Source organism: Mytilus californianus, unplaced genomic scaffold (assembly GCF_021869535.1).
Source record: "Mytilus californianus isolate M0D057914Y unplaced genomic scaffold, xbMytCali1.0.p SCAF_6, whole genome shotgun sequence".
Lineage (NCBI taxonomy): Eukaryota > Metazoa > Mollusca > Bivalvia > Mytilida > Mytilidae > Mytilus > Mytilus californianus.
In genome coordinates, this window is record NW_026262712.1 from 89,908,051 (window position 1) to 89,935,590 (window position 27,540).

Genomic DNA, 27,540 nt, shown 5'->3' on the forward strand with positions numbered 1-27,540 from the left:
ACAAACGCCAAAATAGAATGTCGATAAAATAAGATAAAACAACAACTCTATAAGAATGACACAATGACTATCTCTGTGTGAATCTAATTACTAGTAGTATTTCAAACGACACAAATCAGGCCGTAAGTGTTCTCGTTTGAATTGTTTTACATTTGTCATTTCGGGGCCTTTCATAGCTGACTATGCGGTATGGGTTTTGCTCATTGTTGAAGGCCGTACGGTGACCTATAGTTGTTAACTTCTATGTCATTGGATCTACTTCAGGGGAAAGTTGTCTCATTTGGCAATTATACCACATCTTCTTATTTTTATACTTCTCTTTTCATGATGAACTTACTCGTTTTAAGAATAACTTATAATTAGAAATTATTGAATTCTTGAAAAATCGTATAAGTATGTCAAGTTTTACTAAAACATTATAACAGTATGACGTGCAAGAAGATAAAATCATTAACATATATCGGAATAATTTGAAAATAGAATGTAACTTTTATTTTCATATGTATTAGTGTTATAAAATATTGAAAGTGGAAAAATGTTAACAATTAGATAGCATCTAAACCTAAGGTACATAAAAGATAATAAACTATCGTTCTCTATTATTCAAACTATTTTCAACGCTCACTCAACACTGGTATTGACATAATATATTTTGCACAATACATAAATATAAAAATAAGAAGATGTGGTATGATTGCCAATGAGACAACTCTCCACAAGAGACCAAAAGACTTAGAAATTAACTACTATAGGTCACCATACCTCCTTCAACAATGAGTAAAACCCATACTGCATAGTGAGCTACAAAAGGCCCCGGAATGACAAATGTAAAACAATTCAAACGAGAAAACTAACTGCCTGATTTATGTACAAAATAATGAACGAAAAACAAATATGATATACTGCATATTTATTAAAATAATAATGAATTGAAAAAAGGCAGTGATGCTAAAACATCTTTTCCATTTTTCAATTATTATAAGCTGTACTTCTTTTTCCGACGTTTACAGCAAACAAATACATCCCAAATTCGCTTATCTTGTACCTCAACTAAAAACGTCAATAAGCTTCCAGATAAAACGGTTAATCCTAAGAGCCAAAACCACCGACTTGGATCCTCCTCGACTAACTGTCGCCATATTGTATTCCATATCAGAGCGCCAGCGTTTCCACCTGCCCCCACTAATCCCGCTACAATACCTATGTGTAATGGAAGGACATAAGGGACGATAGCATAGGTTGTCCCTTCGGACATTTGTACAAACATGCTGAAAAATATCATGACAGCAATGGCGTTGGGTATAGTAGACATAGTACTAAAGATTATCAGCATTACACCCTCTCCTACAAGACAAGTGAAATGGGCTGTCAGACGACCCGCAATGCCTAAATGTTGACGCAACACATCAGAATAAATGCCACCCATTGCCCTAGCAAAGAGATTCATAAGACCAAATAAAGATGCAATCAAACTAGCTGTATCCTGATCAACAATGCTACATTCGTTAGTTTCTTCCAGTCGGACAAGACTTGGGGTAGTCATGTTTGTCGTATTGAATGGATTGGTGATATCCTTCAAACAATCCTCCTTTTTAAATCTATAAAGAAAATATAGGTTCATAACGGTATTGACAGCAATTTCTACTCCAAAACACATTCCATACTGCATCACCAAAACCACCATCGTAACAGCTGCCCAAAACTTGTCGACTGGGGTGGTTGGCTCTTTATTTTCATTTGTCTGTTCTATGGGAGACGTCTGTACTTCCAGTTTGTCTACATTCGTTTCCTTTTCGACTAAAAATAGATGTCAGTTTGTATTTGAGTTTTATGTAATTTATTGTATGTACTTAATAACAATTGTTTAATAATATAAAAAAAAAACGAACTAAAAATGATTGGATAAAAATCGATAACATTCGTTTATTCCAGAGGCATATAAAACAAATAAACGAAATTATAAATCTAAGCATAAAATAAATTCAAAACCAATAAATAACTATAATTCATTGTTTCGAAACATATCTTCTGAAAGCGAATGCCTCTCATGATATGTTGGCATCAGTGTTATGTCCATTTGTAATACTAGTAAATGCTAATGACAAAGTCATTTGAGATAAATAGCAACCTCAAGAATTTCTGAAGAACTTGAAAAATAGGTCCCAAAACGGAAAGCTTAATACCAACATTTATGATAAAAGAAATGATGTTTCATTTCCTATTGTTTATTATCCATTTTTAGATGGTGACGTTCCCTTATCACCGTCTTATGCTGTTTATATATCTCAACTTGTTCGATTCGCTCGTGTATGTAACAACGTATTTGATTTTAACGAAAGAAATCTCTGTATTACTGAAAAATTATTACACCAGGGTTTTCGATATCACAAACTAGTCAAAACATTTATTAAATTTTATCATCGGTATAAGGACATCATTCGTAAATATAAATCAACATGCAGACATCTTATACGTTCAGGTATTTCACATCCAATCGTTGATGGTAATATTCTATACAAAGCACAAAAATGTCGACATTCACCTCAAAAGTTAACCAATCTTTTAAACAAACTTATTCAGAAGGGATATAGTTACGATACTGTTGTCAGGTCATTAAAGATGGCATATTTTGGTGTAGTATTGATTCACTCATAGGGTCTTTGCATCGGGAATAAACACAATCAATCTAAAACCAGTTGTTGGCATGATACGGGTTATGTTCTTCTCGTATATTTATGATGGTATGATACTAAACCCCTAACGGGAGGGATTGTGCTTGATTTTCAAATGATGAAGACATGATCTTTCAATCAGTTTAATTGAGGTCTGGAGCTGGCATGTCAGTAACTGCTAGTAGTCCTTTGTTAATTTATGTACCATTGTCATTTTGCTTAGTTTCTTTTGTTACCTATTCTGACATCGGACTCGGACTTCTTTTAAACTGAGTTTTACTGTGCGTATTGCTGTGTGTGTGTGTTTGTTTATTTTACATTGGCTAGAGTTATAGGGGGAGGGTTGAGATCTAACAAAACATGTTTAACCCCGCCGCATGTTTGCGCCTGTGTCAAGTCAGGAGCCTCTGGCCTTTGTTAGTCTTGTATGTTTTTTTAATTTTAGTTCCTTTATATGTTTTAGAGTTTAGTATGACGTCCATTTTCACTGAACTAGTACACATTTTTGTTTAGTGGCCAGCTGAAGCCCGCCTTCGGATGCGAGATTTTCTTGCTGTGTTGAAGACCCATTTGTGGCCTTCGGCTGTTTTCTGCTCTTCGGTCGGGTTGTTGTCTGTTTGACACAATCCCCATTTTCATTCTCAATTTTATTCCTCTTATACGCCAAGAGATCATCACTTTTAAAGTTTCACACAACTCTACAAAATGAAATTCACATTTCGAGTCGAATTCATCAAAACGTCGTTATATTCTGGCTTTGGTACGAAAAGAAACAGAGGGAAAACCGGCATGTTGAATATTTAAACCTTCCATTCTAAGCATAGTCAACCGGTAAATTGAAATGTATATTTTTTCGATATCACAAACTTTTACTAAATTTTATCATCGGTACAAGGACATGATTCGTAAATATAAAACAACGTGCTGACATCTTATACGTTCAGGTATTTCACATCCAATCTTTTATGGAAATATTCTATACAAAGCCCAAAATGTCGTCATTCACCTCAAAAGCTAACCAAACCTTTAAACAGACTTATTCAGAAGTGATATAGTTACGATACTGTTGTCAGGTCATAAAAGATGGCATTTTTCTTTAATTAATATTGATTCATTCATAGAGTCTTTGCATCGGAAATAAACACATTTAAGCTAAAACCAGTTGTTGGCATGATAAGGGTTATGTTCTTCTCGTATATTTTATGATGGTATGATACTAAACCCCTAACGGGAGGATTGTGCTTGATTTTCATATGATGACGACATAATCTTTCAATCAGTTTCATTGAGGTCTGGAGCTGGCATGTCAGTAACTGCTAGTAGTCCTTTGTTTATTTATGTTATCATTGTCATTTTTCTTAGTTTCTTCTGTTACCTATTCTAACATCGGACTCGGACTTTTTTTTAAACTGAATTTTACTGTGCGTATTGCTACATGTGTTGTTTATTCTACATTGGCTAGAGGAGGAGGGTTGAGATCTCAAAAAACATGTTTAACACCGCCGCATTTTTTCGCCTGTCCCAAGTCAGGAGCCTTTGGCCTTCGTTAGACTTGTGTTTTTTTTTATTTCGGTTCATTTATATGTTTTAGGGTTTAGTGTGACGTCCATTTTCTATGAACTAGTACACATCATAAGGGCCAGCTGAAGCCCGCCTCCGGGTGCGGGATTTTCTCACTGTGTTGAAGACCCATTGTTGCCCTTGGGCTGTTTTCTACTCTTTGGGCGGGTTGTTGTCTCTTTGACACATTCCCCGTTTCCATTCTCAATTTTACTATGACACTGCATCTCTTTAATTTAAAACTGACAAAAAATGGATTGAAAGCAAAGTGAATTTCATTATCCCATTTCATGGCAATTTCATGGTTTTTCGACATGACAGGAATCTCGTGAGAGACAGAGACATTGACAAACAGTAAATAAGACAGAATAACAACTTCTTAATTTCAAAAGACAAGCGTTTCGTCTACAAAAGACTCATAAGTGACGCTCGAATCACAAAAGTTAAAAGGTCAAATAACGTACGAAGTTGAAGAGCATTGAGGACCCAAAAGTCCGAAAGGTTTTGCCAAATACAGCTAAGGTCATCTATTCCTGGGGAAGACAATCCTTAGTATTTCGAAAAATTCATTTTGTAAATAGTTAATGTATAGTTATGACAATGTCAATGAAAATTCATGTCAACATGTGCCGTTATTATTTTATTCAATCTTTTATTACAATACTACGTGTTGTCGTATATATATTACATAATTTGTGTGCAAGAATTGATGTTTTTCTAGGGCATCATTCAAACTTAAAGACAGGTCTTCTGTCATTTGTTTTTGTTTTGATTTAACTTGGACTTGAATTATTGTTATTAGTTTAAAGCCTGGTGGCAATTAATTCATACATAATGAGGAAAAGAAGAAAGTAAAAAATAAATTCAATGGGTATGTTCTGCACAGTGGGTGGACCTTGATGAAGGACTATAAATTTTTATTGCCGCTAAAAACGCGGGATTTTTTTTAAACAACTCCGGTAGACTACATCATAAATAATAATCGAAATATCATAGTGTGGAAACATAAAAGAATAACTTTGGCTAATTCTTTCCTTTCACCAGACATTAAAAAAAATATGATGTTCTATCGGTAAATTATCTATAATTTCAAGGAAAACGAACTTTAATTTAAGGATGCTGCAGACAAAACACTTACTACATTGATCCTTATCTGATGTTTACTACCATAGAAATGTCTATAAATAAATCAGATACATATCGTTTTCATTGTTTTAGAGACTAAGGTTCCAACTACTTATGGCCAGATTGAGTTTATGTTGGTTATCTTTAATGTATATCTCTTTTCTCTTTTGTTTATTAATAGCTCGACATATATCGATACGTATTTTTCTATGTCCCGGTGGAGGTTAATCCCACATATAACCAGATTTAGTAAATTCAGTTTTAGATGATGCATTGTCTTATATTATCTGTTTTTTACAGCGAATTTTTTAACAAATGATAAAATCTGAATAATGAATCTTCTCAACAAGAGATTCGACACAAATAGATTCAATTAATCCTACCATCAAATGTAACAGTAATAATTCTGGTTGACAAACTACATTATATTTTACAGAAGAATGACGATATGCTATTTTCAATATTTTATGCTATGCATTTCACCAGCTTTCAAATCATGCATAGTTTACATTTCATATGCTTTTAACTTTAATACCTAGCTTATCATGTTTATAATCTGCTTATTACCACCATGCTTAATTACAGTGTTTCATTTGTGATATGTAACTTATTACATGCGTATTGTGTATTGTATTGTTATGTCTTGGATGTCGGTTAAAAACTCATTAGAGCTTATGTTATGTCCTTGTTTGTATATTATGCCGACTCTAAATAAAGCTTATTCGTTTATTATTATTATAAAATTGAGAATGGAAATGGGGAATATGTCAAAGAGACAACAACCCGACCAAAGAGCAGGTAACAGCCGAAGGCCACCAATGGGTCTTCAACGCAGCGAGAAAATCCCGCACCCGGAGGTGGTCCTCAGCTGGCCCCTAAATAAAATTGTATACTGGTTCAGTGAAAATGGACGTCACACTAAACTCCAAAACATATAAAGGAACTAAAATTAAAAAAACATACAAGACTAACAAAGGCCAGAGGCTCCTGACTTGGGACAGGCGCAAACATGCGGCGGGGTTAAACATGTTTTGTGAGATCTCAACCCTCCCCCTATATCTCTAGCCAATGTAGAATAAAGAAACACATAGCAATACGCACAGTAAAACTCAGTTTAAAAGAAGTCCGAGTCCGATGTCAGAATAGGTAACAAAAGAAACTAAGCAAAATGACAATGATACATAAATTAACAAAGGAATACTAGCAGTTACTGACATGCCAGATCCAGACCTCAATTAAACTTATTGAAAGATTATATCTTCATCATATGAAAATCAGGTACAATCCTTCCCGTTAGGGGTTTAGTATCATACCATCATAAAATATATGAGAAGAACATAACCCGTATCATGCCAACAACTGGTTTTAGAATAAATGTGTTTATTTCCGATGCAAAGACCCTATGAGTGAATCAATATTAATACCAAAATATGCAATCCTTAATGACCTGACAACAGTATCGTAACTATATCCCTTCCGAATAAGTCTGTTTAAAGGTTTGGTTAGCTTTTGAGGTGAATGCCGACATTTTTGCACTTTGTAAAGAATATTACCATAAAATATTGGATGTGAAATACCTGAACGTATAAGATGTCTGCATGTTGATTTATATTTACATATGCATATGCTTCTTTACATTCTTATGTTATTCCCTGTTCTGATTTAGGCGGAGTTTTTATTTCTAATGGCATTATCATTAGTTAATATGTGAATGTCTAAAAACTATTAATTAGATATTTAGTAAATAGTTTTCTCTAATTCTTCGTCAATTTATCCCTTCCTGCACCCATTGTATAAAAAAAAATTAATCAACGTGTGGTTCGTTTGATCTCAGTTCTTCATTGGTTAAAATCCGATTATGACGTCGAATTTTCTTGCTTTGCTCTGAATTTCCTATTGTGACGGCATGAAAAAGGCGACCATGCCTGATGACGTCACATCTTTTTGTAGATCATTCGAAAAGAAGGAAAAAATTTGCCTGCGTATTGTTTGAAAATCATTAGAGAAACAGATTCCACCACCAAATCTCGTGTAATACGATATTTATCCACTCTCGGCATTTAAATTTGAAAATTTTACTGTCTCGAGTGGATAAATATCGTATCACACTCGATGCAGTGGTAGAATCTATATATATTCATCCGTAGAACTCTATATATATATAGATTCTACCACTGCATCGAGTGTGATACGATATTTATCCACTCGAGACAGTTACATTTTCAAATTTAAAACGAGAGGCTCGCCGAGCGTTTTGAATATTTAAAATTTAACTGTCGAGTGGATAAATATCGTATCACACGAGATTTGGTGGTGGAATCTGTTTCTCTAATGATTTTTAAACAATATGCAGTCAAACTTATTCCTTCTTTTTGAATGATCTGCAAAAAGATGTGTTCTTTCTATGTGACGTCATCAGGCATAGTCGCCTTTTTCCATGCCGTCACAATAGGAAATTCAGAGGAAAGCAAGAAAATTCGACGTCATAATCGGATTTTAACCAATGAAGAACTGAGATCAAACGAACCACACGTTGATTAAAATTTTTTTATACAATGGGTGCAGAAAGGGATAAATTGACGAAGAATTAGAGAAATAAAAATAACAATTTATGAATTTCTTACATCCGAAGCGATTATCAGGATTAACCTTTATCAAGAATGCTCAAACCCAAACATATAAAAGACAGGGATGTATAAATACGTAAAAACCTAAGGAGCCTTATGACCAAATGGACCCTTAAAAGAATAGCCTATTCAGACTGGGTAAACTTTGCCTGAGTAAGTTGGAACCTTAGTTTTCTAATAATGTCTTCATTTATCAAAAGGGAATATTTAAAAAAAAAACATGTTATATAAAATGTAGGTATCGAAGCCTTAACGACTGAGCTATGATACCTTCACGGCTAACAGTCCACCAGCAGGGGTATCAACTTAGTGCTGGTGAAATAAAACACTTTAAAAATTCCGTGCGTCCGAAGAGCTTTTCATGATTTACCTTAATCAGGAACGCTCACACCAAATCATTTGAACACCAGGGATGTCAAAATACGTAGAAACGTTAGGAGCTATATGACCAAAAGGAACATAAAAAGAATTGCCAAATTTAGTCAACTCTATTTCTATATGTGTTTATGTCGATGTACTATCTTGTCAATAATGGTTTGGTATCACAAAGTTAAATATAAAAACACTATGTGTAAAATATAAAGAAAGGAAAACAAGAAATTTCACAATGATGAGCATTTATAACTTGTAACATATATGTTCATTTTGGTAAACAATACTTTGATTTATTCACATCTTACCTTCATTCGACCTCTCAACTTTCTTTGAGTCATTTTTAAATCCTAAATTCGCAACACCCTGCGTTTTATTTTTTGTGTTTTCCAGTAATTTTGCTGATGGTGGCAATATTCGGTTTTCCCAATGGCCTTGTGGACAATCATCAGAAGAGAACAGTATTAAAATCCCTGAAACAAATACACGCAAGATTTTAGTGGCAAGCATTTGCAATTCATTTAATAGTTTTGTACATTAACAAATCGTTATGCACATGCTAATCATGTTTAAACTTATACCAACGTTAAAACGTCTAATTGAATGTTGTTTGCCTACCAACCGGTCTTACATTTTTCATTCACTTCCAGAACAAGTACCAAGTATACATTTCCGGTTTTTGGAGGAGTTACTGTTGCATAGTCTTTAGTTTTCTATGCTTTGTAGACTGTTGCTAGTCTTTTGTTGTTCTTCGTTTTTTGTGCCATGGCATTGTCAGTTTGTTTTCGACTTATGAGTTTGAATATTCTTTGGGAATCTTCCACCTCTCTTTTTCAGTTAGTTAAGTTTTAAAAACTGAACAATAAACGGACTGGAAAGACAGCTCGGAAATTATGCCTGCATCTTGCAAAAGACGACTTTCACATGCATTTCCCCGTACATTTCCGATGTCACAATGCTTAAGTTATTACGCCACAGTAAGAGCCTATTGTATTTGATATGAAAAACTAACATTTTCAAGTATATTCTAATATAAAATTATAGCCTTTAAATGAGATCGATACAAGGATATATCGACCAGAAAGACATATATTGACTGAGGACAAAGTCAGAGGTCGATATACTTCTTTAGGTCAATATATTCTTCTATCGACCTCTAACACAGGATACAATTGTTATATTATTGTCAATAAGCCAGAAGTAGAGCACCAATTCATTTGATTGGCTGTTTCGATTGTGTCTGATATTCTAAAAATAACCGAGGAATATCACTTTTCTAAGAATAACCCTGCAATATCACTTTTCTATCTGCTATTTTCAGTCAACCTTTGAAAACATAGTTGAACATGTGACTCTTTCTAAACGTATTAAATTAGTTAGAATATACACAATAATACTATTACAAAATATTCAGATAAATTTTATGTTTTCTCATTGTTTTAAGGAATAATGAGTACAGCAGCTCAAACTTTGATTGCCCATGCTAACATGTATATGAAACTACATCATTATTTTTACAGCCTACCTATGAAAACACAGATAACTGAAGGTATGACGACTGCTATCTTCCATGCCAGAAATTCGTCTGCTCCAAATACTTCCATTAACCGAAATAAGCCCGGCATTAAAATAAAAGTAAATCCTCCACCTAGATTTCCCCATCCAGCAGCTATGGCGTTAGCAGTTCCTACTATCTTCGAACTAAACATTGCTGTTGTCCAGAATTGACACGGAACGAATGTTCCACCTAATATTCCAACGAATAATCGCAATATAATCAGACCTGTACCACTTTTAATTAAGCCAGCTAGTGCCATTGGTACAGCACCAGAAATTAGAAGACAAGACATTGTTTTTCGAGGTCCATATTTGTCACACATAGGTCCAATAATTACCCGAACAGCCACGGTAGCAGCAACGCTAGCAATACCTGAGTTGGCAAGATCTGTTTTTGATAACTTTAGTTCTTTTCTTATTGTGGGGAGTAATGGTTGTAACCCAAACCATGAAGTGAAAGCGATAAAAAAACAAAACCACGATGAGTGGAAACTTCGCATGTATGGACGAGCAATGCTGAATAATCTAAATTGTTTTGCTTTTCCAAGATCATCTACTTCTATGTGTTTGGCTTGGATTTTCCCAAGAACATTGGTACAGCAAGGCATTATTTCTGCTCAAAGCCTGTAACTATAATGTGAAAATTAAAAAATTCTGCAAACGATACCTAGAATCTTAATAACAAAAATACCGAACTCCAATAAAGTCTATAAAACTGAAAATCAAACGTTACACTATATCAACCAATGGGAACAAATGGAAAACAACTGTCAAATTCCTGACTTGGACCAGGCATTTTCCGAAGTTGTTGAAGAAAATTGGTGGGTAAAACCTGGTTTTATAGAAAGCTAAACCTCCCACTAGTATGACAGTTGATTATAGGCGCATTTACACTTGCCACGACCAACACAACAGGTGCCATTAGAAGAGCAAAAAACGTTTTAACCTACCGGGGCACCTGAGTTCAACCGGTCTATTGTAAGAGATATATAGGTCAATCATAAGATTTCTCTGAAGGACTTTCTTGGCGTTTGCCTTTTCGTGCAACAACCTTTGTAACAGAAATATCTCACATTTTTTATTAATTTCTATAAACTCTTTTTTTTTTCTTGTAAGAAAAAAATTTGAGTTTTTGCTCTTAAAAATATGCTTAAAGAATTTTCAGTTTATAAAGTTTTTTTCATGTGGGTTAAATTCAGAAGCATGATTGATTTTTATGGATCGAACAACTATATCATATGTCATTCGAAAGTATATCTTGTGTTCTGTCATTGCTCGGTCGTCAAATATTCGTACGGTGCAATTTCCATCAAATCGATGTTTTCTTGAAAGATGTCCGAGATATCACATATTCAAGCTTTTGAATAGTACAATGATATATATATATATAATTTATTTGGCAATATACAAGTCTAAATTGAAAACTACGTTCAAACCTATGATTGCGTTAGATAAAAACCGCAATTTTTATACGTGTGCATGCAAAACAAATTTCTTGTTAGAGGGGTCTAAATACAGCATAAACAACATTTTCCAAAAGACCAAAAAAGTGAAAAAGTATATTTTGACAAAACGCATTTGACTAACAGGTCGAACAACAAATGTTCTTAAACCCTGCTGACTGCCATTGGCGATTGCCAAATAAACGGACACCGATGTAATGAATGGATCTTAATTATAAATTTAATACTAAACAGAAAACAATAAACTTGCGGAAAAGATGGTATACCGCAAACAAAAGGTGCAAAGGTTTTTGTACACTATATCAAGATTTCGACAATTAATGTCTCTTCAGTGATGTTAGGAATCGAAACGGTATTTGGAAAGCCATACAATTTACCTCAATTAAGGATAGACTCTTGAATTTTGACGAGTCAAAATAGGATGAACGGATCATATAAACCAGAAGGCAAATATAATACAAGCCCAAACGAAAAAATATAAACAAGTCTAAATTGAAAACAACGTCCAAACCTATGATTGCGTTGGATAAAAACCGCAATTTTTATACGTGTGCATGCAAAACAAATTTTTTGTTAGAGGGGTCTAAATACAGCACAAACAACATTTTCCAAAAGACCAAAAAAGTGAAAAAGTATATTTTAACAAAACGCATTTGACTAACAGGTCGAACAACAAATGTACTTAAACCCTGCTGACTGCCATTGGCGATTGCCACAAATATATATATATTTATAAATATAAAATGACTGAATAATAGCCAACGATAAATCTTACGGGGCGATGGATCATATAATTTTGATACAGTTATGACCGGACAATTTGGACTGTGCAGTGTGAAAATAGTTTTAAACAACATTTTATTTATTCAATTGTTTTAATGTATATTTAGGTTTATTTTATTATTCTGAACTTTGTCGTAAATTTAGGCATAAGTGTTTTACACGGATTATGTGTCATAATCTTGGACAAAGGACTTAAATTCATTTACTCTATTCATTTAATTATTTATTCTCTGTAACAGTTTAGACAATAATTTACTTATACGTGTCGGACATTAATTACTCTTCTAATCTATTGTTATTTCTATTTGGCATATGTTAATCTTCTTAATCCTTTAATTGCTTGTGCTTATATATATTGTTATTGTTTGTATGTTACTTTACATTTGGTTTGGAGTTTGTTGTTCGGTCTTGCCGGACTGCTAAAATAAAAGTTTAAGGAGCGAAATATTCCTTCTTGATTTCCATTTAGCCGGAACGCCATTTTACCCGGCTATATCTGGTGGAGGACCCGGGCAACGCATCTATCGGATACCTTGTTCTACCTGTGAAGCTGATCCCCCAGCAAACAGAAAAATGGATACGCGGAGAACCAGAAATTTTGGCCGAGACTGGAGATACCAGATGTCTGATCATGGAACTACCTTTCAGACAAGAAATTTTCAACATATGGACAACTACCTATGTAAGTTTTGTGGAAAGACTGTGAACAATCAATTTCATTTTAGACAATGTATAGCAAAAACGTCATTTTGTTATAAGTGCAGAAGTTTTGGACATTTCGCCAGAATGTGTAATTTTCACAGACAACCGGACGTGAAAGTTGTTAAGGTTAAATCGAAATCCAAGTTACGTCGTGACGCAGAAAGAATGAGAAAATTCAAAGAACAGAAAGCTATGTCAATTTTTCCTTGTGCGGAACTCAATACTATTGAACTGATGGACTTCTTTCCAACCTTAGATTATAATAGGGAATTTATAGATAACGTTAGACTCAGGCACGACCGAGTGAATTCCGAGAGAGTTAAATACAAAATTAAAAGTGTACACTATGAAAAGAAATTTAAAGAATTAAATCAAAAGCATACCAGTGTTGTTAGCAATTTAGAAAAACTTCAAAAACAAGGTGCAGATGATAAAAAAGATATGGAAAAATTACGGGAACGCATCACTGATCTTGAAGAAGCTAATTTTCGGATTTACGATCAAAGGTGTGATGCAATCGACCAGCAATACCAATTACAACGCGATAAAGAACATATGCGGGATCGAATCACCAAACTAGAAGACGAATTGAACAATTTTCGGAAAAATACAAGAGAAGATAATCATCCAAACCAAAATTATCGTTACAGAGGACGCCACAATCACAGAAGAAACTTTCGGAACACTTTTAGATGAACATTAAGACCCGGGTCGTGTCTTCAAGGGCCGCGGGAATATATGACCGGACAATTTGGACTGTGCAGTGTGAAAATAGTTTTAAACAACATTTTATTTATTCAATTGTTTTAATGTATATTTAGGTTTATTTTATTATTCTGAACTTTGTCGTAAATTTAGGCATAAGTGTTTTACACGGATTATGTGTCATAATCTTGGACAAAGGACTTAAATTCATTTACTCTATTCATTTAATTATTTATTCTCTGTAACAGTTTAGACAATAATTTACTTATACGTGTCGGACATTAATTACTCTTCTAATCTATTGTTATTTCTATTTGGCATATGTTAATCTTCTTAATCCTTTAATTGCTTGTGCTTATATATATTGTTATTGTTTGTATGTTACTTTACATTTGGTTTGGAGTTTGTTGTTCGGTCTTGCCGGACTGCTAAAATAAAAGTTTAAGGAGCGAAATATTCCTTCTTGATTTCCATTTAGCCGGAACGCCATTTTACCCGGCTATACAGTACACTACAAAATATAGCTACATAACCTACGTCATGTTTAAAAAAATTATAATTGTACAAGCGGCTCTATGATGTTCAGTTTTGACTGTTTTATTGTATAAATTTCAAGATTGTTTTAGTTTTATAATCAGACTAGATTGATATGATTCATTTTACATCGTGATCATACTGTTGAAGGATATCTGTTATCCGAAATATTTAACATTTGTTCATTTTATTATATTTTTTGGGGATGTTGTGCCCTTTTAGACTTTATATATATATATAAGTACGTCTGAACCAGTGACGACTCTACAACAGATGTTATCCATCAGATCACCAGTGATGGTGATACAAGGCTGAAAACACACATATATATATATCATGCAAAATTTATAGAACAGAGTATGACAAACTACAATCAAATATACTTTAATACTTTAATAATGTATTTTTAAATGAAAAATGTAATTTTCAGAAATTCTAATATAAAGGGGAAAAAATGATTGAAAGCCAAGCTATTTCTTTGTGAATCATTAGCTTATACTCTCAGAGAATATAAAATCCTTTCTTTTATGCTAAGGAATCTTTTGATAACAATCATTCGTATTGCTATGAAAAGCACACATTATCAAAGCTCTGCGGCCTTGACCGTTACTTTGATGATATTTCTGCTTTAAATAATCAAGAATTTTATCTATACTGTAGAAACCTACCCAAAAGGAATTTTTTGAAAATGAATCTAATATTAACAACCGTTAATGTCCTTTTCAAGATTGTGATATATCAGTTTCACATGGGAAAATTAAAACAAAGTGAGGTTAAGGTACATAGACATATTTTTTTCTGAGACAAGTTCGTGCGTGGATGATGAATAAATGACAGGGAATTCAACCTCACCGTAATAACTATAATATTGTTGTGATACAAATCAGTATACTCTGGTTTGTTGTTATATATTATATTAATATTTGTATATAACAGTTACATGTATATATAATTTTCAGCCATTTGTATATCATTCTATTCTACTATTCTAATAATAGTGCAGTGCAAGTGCATGGTGGACACTCTTCTGTAATAATTCGAGTTTTCTAATAGATTTGAGTAGGCATTCATATTTTCCCGCAAAACGTTCTTGAGATATTCTTCCGCATGCGTTAACACAAATTTTCGGTATTCTTGATTTGTTATTGATATATATATTGCTCACGACAAAACATATTCATATCATTTATCTATGTTCTTAAAAATTATTTTCATGAATATTTATTGATGAAATTGGTATATAACAAGTGATAAGGAATGTTATTTTGCGTTCGGTTATCAGTCAAAACGAAAGTCACGTGGGTAGAAATGTCTGTGGCAACAATACACCGGAATGCCCTCACGGTCATTCGATGTAAAAATTACGACAAAAGAGACGATTTTAAAACATAAGTAAATATGCATTGATTTTCATTTGTGAGAACTTATGATCCTACACGCTGTCGATATTATGTACTTATTGTTAAATATTGAACAAGGTAATGATTTTCTCAGACAGTGTAAGACATCTTTACACTAAATCCGTTGAGTGTGTACTGATTGATACTTTAGTCTGCGGGATCATGACTTCATATTGGCTTTGAAGTAGCTTTCAGAAAATGCAAGTACTCTAAGGTTGTTGCTTTGCGTCTTTTCTCTTTAAGTTAAAAAAAAATCACATCTCTATACCTGAAAGTGAGGTTAAGGTACATCATAGATATATTTTTTTCTGAGACAAGTTCGTGCGTGGATGATGAATAAATGACAGGGAATTCAACCTCACCGTAATAATTATTATATTGTAGTGATACAAATCAGTATACTCTGGTAGTTCTTTTTTGTGCTGATCTGATGAGTCAAGTCATTTCCATCTGCATGAGTTTTACAGTTCGTTCTTATGTTGTGCTGTTACATTATTGTTCAAGGTTACGGGAGAGTCGAGCGCTCACAAACATGTTTAACCCCGCAACATTCCATCGGTGCCTGTCATACAGTGGAAAGGAAATTTTACAATTGCGGCGGAAGAGCACTAGGGAAGATCATATCGAAAATTCACAACAATAAAGACTTCGGATATAATGCCTACGAAAAACTGTATTACTCGTGTGCAGTTCCTATCTTGGATTATGCTTCAAGTGTCTGGGGATACAGAAAATTTCAAACAATAGACAATATTCAAAACCGTACGATCCGTTATTTTCTTAGTGTTTACCGTTTTGCGCCTACTCTCGCCCTACATGGGGACGTTGAATGGATCCCAAGGCAGTTTCGAAGATGGACAAACATGTTGAGGCATTGGAACAGATTTCTCAAGTTTGAAGATGATTGCATAACGAAGCTCGCTTTTAATGCAGACTATAACCGTTGTATCGACAACTGGTGTAGCGAATTGAAGAACATTTTCTGTAAACTTAACTTAGAACACTATTTTGAATAAAAAATTATTATTAATTTGAAAACTGTTGAAATGAGCATTCAGCGCCTTTATTCAAACATATGGAATGATAATATACAATATGTGCCAAAACTTCGTACTTATTTAACTTTCAAATCTGCCTTTAATCAGGAACAATATATAAAAACCAATTTAACCAAAGTCGAACGCTCACATTTAGCACAATTCGTATGTGAAATATAACCTCTGAAGATAGAGACCGGACGGTATATTGGTGAACGACCAGCAGAAAGACTCTGTAGATTTTGCACTGAAAAAGTGGCCGAAACTGAGACTCATTTTTTATAAGACTGAACATTCTATTATTGTATACGAGAACATGTGTTAGGTGAACTTTTGGTTACTACCTCCTTTATATCTATGGACAATAATGAAAAGCTTAAATTGTTAACTATGAGTCATACTCGATAACTAGCCAAATACATCGTACAGGCATATTCCAAAAGACGCAATTCTGTTTACAAATAGTTATTTAAAAAAAATTAACTATCTTCCACAAAAAGATAATTTCATGAATAATTTGTTATTTTCAAGAACGTGAAAAGTGTTTTATAATTATTTAATATCATTTGAGGTGACTTATAGGTCCATTGGGCCGCGTGTATTCATATTTATCATATATTATATGTTTATAATCTGTACATATTTACACATGTCACTATAATAAATAATTTACTTACTTACTTACTTACTTACAGTAGTTGTCATTGGTTGCTGTCTTTTATATATGTTTATCGTTTATTGTTATATCACGATTTGTCGTGCCTGGGCTTTTTATAGCTAATTATACAGTATGGGTTTTGCTCATTGTGAAGGCTGTACAGTGAACTATAACTGCTTAAATCCACCTCACTCTGTTGAAAAGTAGTATCATTTGCAATCATTCCACAATTTCTTATTTCATGTTATATAATGTCAATATCAAGTTGTAAACCCACAAATGCATGTCTTTAAGAATGGGAAAATGTTTAATGGCATAATGCACAAGGCAGTCGTTTCTTTTTTGTGATTTTAGGGCGAAATGTGGGTATTTCAATCTCTGTTGTAACTGTCTGTTAAAAAAAAATCCAATTTTGTTTTTCAATATTGATGTTTGCTTTGACAATTAACTTGAAGAGAAATAATTTAATTTATTATTTAATAAGTCATAAAAACTAATGATAAGTATATCTCTTGAGGGGGGCATGACCTTTTTCTGGACGTCGGGATCGGCCTTTTTTTAATTCGGGAAGTTGGGACGCCTACAATTTAACTCCGGGATTTCGGGAAAAATTGTGAACGAGATTGGGAATTTTCGTATTTTAAGCTCGGGAAATCGGGATTTTTGATTGTCGGAATGACAATTATTCCTTAAATTCTTCAAAAAAAAAAAATCACTGAACCCTAGTTATTTCTACAATTGTCGTTCATAAAATTTACAAACATTTTTCTTGTAAAAAAGAAAAGAAGAACTGATGTGATACATTTCACTTTCGTACAAATATAAAACACTGAAATACATTTTCCGCTCAAATTTGTGCTAGGGTCATTCTTGAAACTTAAGATCTTAGTCAAGTTTAAGGTTTAAGGAAAGCACAAATATCTTTACATACTTGGATTCCGGTCAAGGTCATGTGCACCGTGTTCATTCTTATTCATTGAGTGCATATAATGCGCCCTGCTGGATTCATTTTCAACAGGAACGCTATTAATCATAATTTTGGAAATCCAAATAAATCATAAACAAGGAAAATGTGTCCACAGTACACAGATGTCCCACTCGCACTATTATTTTCCATGTTCAGCGAATCATAAAACTTGGGTCAAAACCCTAATTTGATATTCAATTTAGGCAGATCATATCATAATGAACATTTGTACTTGAATTCAAGTTGATGTGACTTCATCTTCATCATAAACTACCTGGAACAAAATGAGAATGTACTTTTTTTTACAATATCACATTTCTAAGTTCAGTGAACCATGCAATTGGGGTCAAAACCTTAATTTAGCATACAAGTTAGAAAATTAATATCATAAGGAACATGTGTCCGATGTTTCAAGTTAATGTGACTTCTACATCATCATAAACTACCTTGACCAAAAACTTTTACCTGACCCGGGACGGACGGTCGGACGCACAGACCAGAAAATATAATGCTCGTCTACTATCGTAGGTGGGCATACAAACTATGTAGCAATAAAACTAACAAACAAAATATTAAACGAGTAAATTCCATTTTGATTAAGAGAGTCGGAACCTTATTTGATTCTTATCTTGACTAATTCCAGAATTTATCGACAAAAAAATGATACCCCGAGGACAACATGTATCAGTCCAACAAAAAAAAGATACAAGCTGCATGGGTGTCAATAAACTGGATCAATCTGTGTTTCTAGATTATCCTATTGAGATCTGTTGAGGCATGCTTGTACACAATAATTTGAAACTGAAGTCAACAGCTCATATAAATAGCTTTATAAACAATAAACCAAAGGAGGTGACAGAGTTGTTGTTTTAGCTCCGAACACGAAAATACCATGGTGGCCGAGTGATCACGGTAATTCGTCATAACTCGTAATGATAACTATACTCATCACTGACTATACTAGCCTGTCAGCACTGGGATTGTAAGTTAGAATATGATCGCCTTTTTAAAAGCGGATCGTGTTAGACTCCGTTCTAAATTGACAAGGATTTCAGTTTTACAGCCGAAAGACGGCGTAAAACCACAACAAAACCAAACAATCAAAAATCAGAATCCGCATAGCTCAAAACAAAAACTGGGGGAATTTATAAAATACTTTTTTAAACTGTCGGTTACGGCTTACGGTTACAAAATACAAACTTCTTTCATTACACACATGCTACAAAGGTCATCCAGTTTCTCCAAGAGGGTCACCATGCCTTGCTAACTTACAGTGAATAGATTATTCAAAAGACATGTAATCCCATGGAAAAAATATGATTGACCTGTTTATCTGAGGTTAGAGGCCATGTTTATCATTTCGGGATTATTCTTTTGTCGGGATCCGGGATTTCAATGTTTTTAGATCGGGAATTCGGGATTTGGGCAAATTAAGTTCGGGATTTTGGGATCAAAACCCCTCCTGCCTTGCAGATGTTTTTAATTCATATAATATATACCGTATATACATCAGGATATATAAAATCATCGACGGCTAAAAAGAGATTAAAAAATTATATACAGTTTCCTTTTTTTTTTTACAGAAATCTTTAAAAAAAAAATATGAATATTTCTTATAAAACCGTTTAGTGACATGTTGTAGTCACATTATCATTTAGCTTATATCTAACATTATTCTTGTTGCAAATATTAGCTTTTCCTCATAATTCTCAGCAAAAATTGGACTTTCTCAGCGATCCATGTCTTTGTTGTAACAGACGACAATTGTATCATTAAAATGATTTAACATAAATAAAAACATAAGTAAAATTCGTCCTCTGATTTTTTTTTTTTTTTTTTTTTCACTTGAAGAGCGAAGAATTCTTACCACTGTAACACTGTAATAAGTATTGGATAGGAATTAACGTGAACGAATCAAATATCAGTTATGTATAAATACGAATATCAGAAACGTTTTCATGCATTCAAAATAATTGCAGTAAATTAAGTTATACATTGTATTCAAAGTTAAGTTTTCACAGCTTTCGGGAGTTCCTGGATCCGCCGCTGAAAATATTTTGCTTTTAGAGCAATTTTCTTAATTTGAGTATTTTTTTTTCAAATAGCAGTGACTGTCTTCCTGACAAAAGTACTTTAATATCCTGTTCTACAAAGTTTTAAAGACAAATCTATGCATGTTTTGGAGGTCTGATGATTATAAGGTAGATCGGGTGTCTTCAGATTGTTAAGTAGCAGAAAACAATCGGTCTAGATCTTTATTGAAAGGTGAAAATTTGGAGGGAGAAATGAAATACATTTGTAATAACGTTCATCTAAATAAAGAAAATTGTGTGTTTTATCTTATTTTGATAACTGTTTTTACAAATATATAGAATACTTTTGTTTGGTTTAAATTTTGTTCAACTTTGCCATGTAAGGGCAGATAACTCAGATAATGTAACTTTTAAAAAGGAATATGTTAGGAATTGACCAATCATAGTTTGTTTTGTAGCAAGAAAACGAGGTCCGTAACCCCAATTTTTATTTTTAGTTTAAGAAAGCACATTATACGAGTTATCTTTTCATTTTTCATCTCAAAACTATATCGTTTAGTTTTCTTTCTATCACACAAAATTATTTTTTTCATGAATAATCCATACAAAATTTGACAATTTTGCCAAACCTATAACTTGAAAAAAGACTCGTGGCCCATGCTTTTTATTATATTTTTGAATAAAACATGATATAAACTACATTTTGGGAAATTATTATAACATCTATCTTTCGATTGCACAATACATTTTAAGGATACAGAGGGTGAAATCCACTTTCTTATGTGTTAATCTCATTTTCGACTGTTTAACATTCCTGAATGTCTACGCTACTGTGAACTGACACAAATAGCTTCCATCATTTCTGAAATTGAATATAGAATTCGTAGTATGAAAATCTAGATACTCATTGTTAACCTTGTTGCACTGCAGCCATAATTAATTTACTTCATAAAAAGCACCTGTCATTTTGCGGTGTAAAATTCCCATTGTATTTACGCATTTATCTTGTGGTATTAAATATATATCAGGTAATAGGATATAAGATACGAACACTTTTATTCTATTCTATTATAAGATTGATTTTGAATACAGATAATTTGTTAAATGAAGACGATTTGATATGTTCTTAATTTTTAAGATTAATTCGGTAGGTAGAAAAAGTTTTAAAAAGACCATATATTTAAATAACCAACAGATATCGGGTAGTCATTACAGATTCAGAAGAAATAGAAGACAATACAATATTAAAAAGATCAGTACTTATAATGGAATTTCTTGTCTTGAATTTTGCACGAGTTTCAACAATGAATATGTAGAAATTAAGAAGACCACTAGCGCAGATGTAAATGGTAAAACGTATTACTCAGAATGATGATATTGCTCTAAAAGCAAAATATTTTCAGCGGCGGGTCAATAAACTCCATTGTCAGGGGGCTGAGGGGCCATAAAGATGGAACGAAAATGAGTAATAAGGAAGATGTTGAGAAGTAGCAGGTTGACTTCAAAATATTTCCCACCTAGAGAATCTAGTATTTCCAGTGCACGATGTTTTATCGATATTGTCAACATCACGATGTCTGCTGTATCGTGTCATTTTTGTGTTTACATTGTATCGTATCTATAGTAGACATTGCGATGTTGACAGTAGCGAGTCAACATTTTGTTAATATTGTAAACCGATTCATAGCTTTCTGTTTACATCGTAGACATCGAAATGCTGGCAATATCGTGTCAACATTGTGTTTATATTTTATACCGAGTCTTTACCTTTGTTTTTATATCGTTCACATCGTTTTCATCGCGATGATTACAATATCGTGTCAACATCGTTTTTATATCGTATACCGAGTCATTATCTTTGTGTTTATATCATTTACATCGTCAACATCGCGATGGTGACAAAATTGTGTCAACATCGTTTATTTTGTATACCGAGTCAATGCCTTTTTGTTAACATCGTTCACGTCGTCAACATCGAGATGTTGACAATTATCGTGTGAACATCGTGTTTATATTGTATAACGAGACTTTGTGTTTACATCGTTCACATCGTCAACATCGTGATGTTGACAATATCGTGTAAACATCGTTTTTATAATGTAAACTGAGTCTTTAGTTGTGTTTTTACATCGTTTACATCGTCAAAATCGCAATTAGAAATATCGTGCCGACATCGTGTCAATTTTGTTCACCGAGTCTTTACCTTTGTGTTTACATCGTTTACATTGTAAACATCGCTATGTTGACCAATATCGTTTCGACATCTTATTTATATTGTATACCGAGACTATATCTGTGTGTTTACATTTTTGCTTTGTGTTTACATCGTTTGCCTCTTCAAAATCGCGATGTTAACTATATTGTTTTAAAATCGTGTTTATATTGTGTACCGAGTCTATACCTTAACACATAACAACTCAATGTTGTCATTTTCGGTGATTTTTTGCTATTTTGATCTCTTCTATATTTTTTTTCAACTCGTAGCTTGTCCGAGTCTAACGAACAATATAAATGATGTTGACACGAATTCGTTAACACTGCAATGTAAACGACGTAAAAACGATATTGATAATACATTAATAGCGATGCTAACGATGTCAACGATGTAAACAGTATATAAGAGTTGTTACAATTTAAACGATGTTGACCCGACATCGTGTATACATTGTTGATATCGCGATGTAAACACGATATCGTTACTACACTATATACTTCGCGATGTTAACGATGTCAACGATGTCAACAGTATATAAGAGTTCTTACAATGTTAACGATGTTGACACTATATCGTGTCAACATTGTTAATATCACGCTGTAAACACGATATCATTACTACATTGTATACATCGCGATGTTATCGTAGTCAACGATGTAAACAGTATATAAGAATTCTTACAATGTTAACGATGTTGACACGAAATCTTGTTAACATTGTAAATATCGCGATGTCGACAATATTGTTTTTACATTTAACACTGGACATGGATGGAGTATCCCGGTTATTAGAATAGGTAATAGTTTCTGTTTCAGGGTATGATTCCCTCAAAAGCTTCGTCCGTTTGGTTGAATGAGATGCACAACCACACCCGGTCAAAATTATGACGATGAATCTGATGCCTATTTTAGGGAATGTGTCATGCTCTCTTCAAGTAACAATGCCCTTTTAACAACTCTTTCTCCTTGATAGATTTAGCGGATAAACCATTGAGTTATTATAATAAACATGTATACTTTTAAATTCCAGGCTGCATTTTCGACCCATATTTATTTTCTGTACCACGGTATTTATTTTTGCTAAGTAGAGATCAACTTCTTTATATCTAAATAAAAACGAGAAGTCATGTATGTTACAAAGTATGACAGGTTTCTGCTTGGAGGGGATACGAGTACCAAGAATCTCCCTTATTAATCCGCCCTGATTTCTTCAGGGATATATTTTTGTATGCCAGTATATTTATTCTTCATTTAACTCCAAGATAATTGTTATCATTTTAAACTGCAATCAGCTGAAAATGCCCACCATTTAGTTCCTCAGAAATATCATATTTAAGCTGATTTTTTGTAGAGATTCTCCCTAAACTAGCAAGTACGTGTATATATTCTTCGAAAGTAGTAAGGCCCATTAAGGCTTCAATTTGGGTTTAATTAAAATAAATTTCTAGTGGCATGTATAATTTCAATATTCACGATTTATCATATGCAAATCTGCCTTCCTTCATTGGTCACACTCTCCGAATTTATTATTAAAGATATACATATAGGTGATACACATCCTAATAAAAAGTTCTGGTGGTCCATACATGTGGCGAATGTCGTCGGTAGCAAAACCTATCAAAACTTATTCAAATTTGGCCAAAACAATATCTAAAATCAAGATTTTCAGTGCATAATTATATAAGGTCATACAATGACATAACTACTAATGTAATGCATCTGAGCATGTAAATTTTTTATCTGTCAGATAGTTTTTACATTATGCGTTAACGAAAGTCACAGAACATAGATTTCAATGTATTTAGCTCTCTCATACTTGATAGACACACATCGTCATATCTATTCTCTACTGTATTTGCAAACCTTAGATGTTTTCAACAACAACAAAAAATATTGATATCACGACGCATTAAAAGTTTGATTTGACAAGTATTCTAACCGCTTTGATGTGTCATATTTTGCATTGTTCTGCACCTTGATCATTGATGCACATTCTTAAATAGAAAATAAATGTTACCTGGTTTACAGAGTGTAAAACAATCTTGTTTTTTCTCTCCTCACCGACTATATCCGCGTTTACTTTTTAGGTAAATATATTCATTCAATTCATAAAATAGAGCCTTCTAAAATGAATTATTGACAATAAAATGAAATACTTAATTTAAGAATATTTTTTTCTTGTTAGTATACTAGTATACAAGTTTGAATTCATCGATTCTACATTGATGCAGGAACAGAGGATATTACTTTTTAATTGTTCGTAATATTCGGCTTTTTCAATATTTTGTTTCGAGCACCAGTGGAGAGAAGGATGTGTATTCGAAGTGCACACATGGTACATCATATTGAATTTGGTCTTTTGTAATATCTATGTTCTTTATTGAACCTGTCATTGAAACACAAGTTTACAAATTTAAAAATATGATGTTTCATCGAAAACGCCGGATTCCATTCTATTATAAAGAAAACCATTGTATTTTAAACACATCAAAAATAACAGTACATCAAGTCGCGAGAGAATCAAAGGAGAAAGCATGCGAATGACTGATATGTTTATGTTTTTTTTTATCAGGCCAAAATGCTACAAAAAAAAACTTCCTTTTAGCTCCTCACATTATAAATCATGAATTTCTGTTCCCCTTATTATGCATGATCTGTGTTGTAATGTTATTTATTGTCCAATTTTTCGTTAATTTAGAACAGTTTTTAGCATAATTTACTTTGGCCGCCATCCAAGATTCAGAATTTGCTTGTGTCTAGGGATTCGCCATGGTTCATAAGTGTTTCTCGTTTCTCGATTTTTATATAGATTAGACCGTTGGTTTTCCTGTTTGAATGGTTTTACACTAGTCATTTTGGGGCCCTTTATAGCTTGTTGTTCGGTGTGAGCCAAGGCTCCGTGCTGAAGGTCGTACTTTGACCTATAATGGTTTACTTTTACAAATTGTGACTTGGATGGAGAGTTGTTTCATTGGCACTCATACCACATCTTCTTGTATCTATTAACCTTGGCACCTTTTGGTTACAGAACATTTTGGATTGTGGATTGTATGTTTCGGCCAAATTTTTCTTAAAGATTTTAAGAGCAAAAAAGGCACAAAATCGTCATATTTGAACAGAATGTCCAAAATGTGCCGACTTTGGAGCCTATAATGTGTTATCATGAACAGATTTGTTTTAATTCGGAATCAGGCTTTAATAGATCCACTTTTGAACAATATTGGGGCCTTTTTAAAATTTTATGATAAAGTTGAAATTAAAGGCCGTATTTTGTTAAAAGTGAACCTTGTCTTTTGTATTGTCAAAATTGAAAAAAATCTTTGATATCATAATTAGTTTAAACTTTTTTTTAATAATGAGACCAATGTTAGAGTTATGAAGTAAATCTTAATTCTGGAAGGATCCAAAGATTTTAGAGCACTAAAGGTAAAGACTTTTTGTGCATTTCAACCGTAAAGGTTAAATTAAGATACAAAACCCGATTTATTTCAAATAATGCTGATTAGTTGAATAAATATTGTCAAATAGAGGGTTCTAAATTTCATTAGAAATATCGATGATACGCGAGATGAAGTGAGATTCCACGTTACTTCAATCCTGAATTCCTTCTATAAAAATCATTGGTTATTTATACGGATATTTTGAGAAAATAGTAGCATATTTATTTAAAAAGCTAATCTAAGTTAATTTTAACAAATTTGTCTTTTTATGCAATCTTCTTATAAGTCGAAGAAACTGACATCGCAATGGCTAAAACAAAAAACTACGAAAAGACGAACAAATCCACAAAACACTGCACAGAACACAAAAGATTGGGCAACACGAACACAGCCACAAAACACTACACAGAACACAAATGATTGGACAACACGAACACAGCCACAAAACACTGCACAGAACACAAATGATTGGGCAACACGAACACAGCCATAAAACACTGCACAGAACACAAAAGATTGGACAACACGAACACAGCCACAAAACACTGCACAGAACACAAAAGATTGGGCAACACGAACACAGCCACAAAACACTGCACAGAACACAAAAGATTGGGCAACACGAACCCCATAAAAAACCCATGGAGGTGAACGCAGATGCTCCGGAAAGTTAGGCTTTTCTTACTCCACAAGTGGAACCCATTGTGTTGAATCATTTGGCGATTGAACAATCGATGAACAGAGAACATGATTTTAGTTAGGACAATTGGAACATAGTTGTGATCGTATGTGACAAAGAAATTCCAAAACGGTCAACAAACCCATGATGGCGTCCGTAAAACATTCGAAGGAATGACTTAACTTTACCACTTGAAACCCTTGGTTCAATAGCTTCTTTGTAAGCAGCAACCCTCTATCAAGGAAATCGTGACAGGGAACGCAAGCTTTGGAATATCGTATCAACTTGGAGACATATACTCCATATGCAGGTGGTACTGGAATGTTGCTACATAGAAATGGAAAGTTCACAATTTTACTTTAACAACCAAAGACATGTGAATATAACACTTTTACCATCAAGAACAATTTAAGAGGGAACACGTATTGCTGTTTGATATTTCATTTCTTGACTAATCAAAATTCGTAGTGCCTTTTGCAAATATAATATAATGACACGTCTGAATACAATAGTAGACATCATAGCAAATAAATATGAAATATAGTAAATTGCGCAAATATCGTTTCTATACGAAAATAAAGAACGGATTGAAAATATAGAAAATCGTGCAAACATCTACATGAAAATAAAGCGTTTCTTATGTTGAATCAAATGAATAATAATAATAATGAGCAGTACCTTTGTGGTGAAACTCCTTGTGATAAACTCAATCAGGAAGTTAACTGCAATGCATTCGGTTTAAAGTGATAAAACATTGATACTGTTATTTACAGATGTGAAGATATGTTTGAATGAGTAAAATGAGACTACCATTATTCCATATTACGACGCATTAAAGTTTAGTGTTTACATAATATGTTTGATATCATTTCGTAAGATAATTTGAGAGTTTAATTTTCTTTACTCTTTATTTGTCTCTTTATTAGGTTTACAATTTTTAGAAAATGATTAATTCCTATAGCTTTGAACTTCTATAGGTTTAATTCCGCACTATTACATCATCTTTTTTTTC

The 27,540-nt window shown here is 33.2% G+C and overlaps 1 protein-coding gene across 1 annotated transcript; it reads right to left on the reverse strand.

Annotated features, from left to right (window-relative positions):
- Positions 1-895: 895 nt before the first annotated feature.
- LOC127704764 (uncharacterized) lies at positions 896-27,347 on the reverse strand. The gene is made up of 4 exons (XM_052208963.1): positions 27,207-27,347; positions 9,882-10,543; positions 8,665-8,829; positions 896-1,797 (listed from the first exon to the last, which is right to left on the reverse strand). The coding sequence occupies exons 2-4, from the start codon at positions 10,519-10,521 to the stop codon at positions 977-979; spliced, it is 1,626 nt and encodes a 541-aa protein (XP_052064923.1). The 5' UTR covers positions 10,522-10,543; positions 27,207-27,347; the 3' UTR covers positions 896-976.
- Between the last annotated feature and the right edge of the window lie 193 nt (positions 27,348-27,540).

What these genes read in the sequence shown, in the direction of transcription:
- LOC127704764 (XM_052208963.1), bottom strand. Translation starts at nt 10,521, where the DNA reads ATGCCTTGCTGTACCAATGTTCTTGGGAAAATCCAAGCCAAACACATA. An exon ending in AGTTATCTGTGTTTTCATAG is followed by an intron (nt 8,830 to 9,881) that starts GTAGGCTGTAAA and finishes TATTTGTTTCAG; the next exon opens with GGATTTTAATACTGTTCTCT. An exon ending in AGTTGAGAGGTCGAATGAAG is followed by an intron (nt 1,798 to 8,664) that starts GTAAGATGTGAA and finishes ATCTATTTTTAG; the next exon opens with TCGAAAAGGAAACGAATGTA.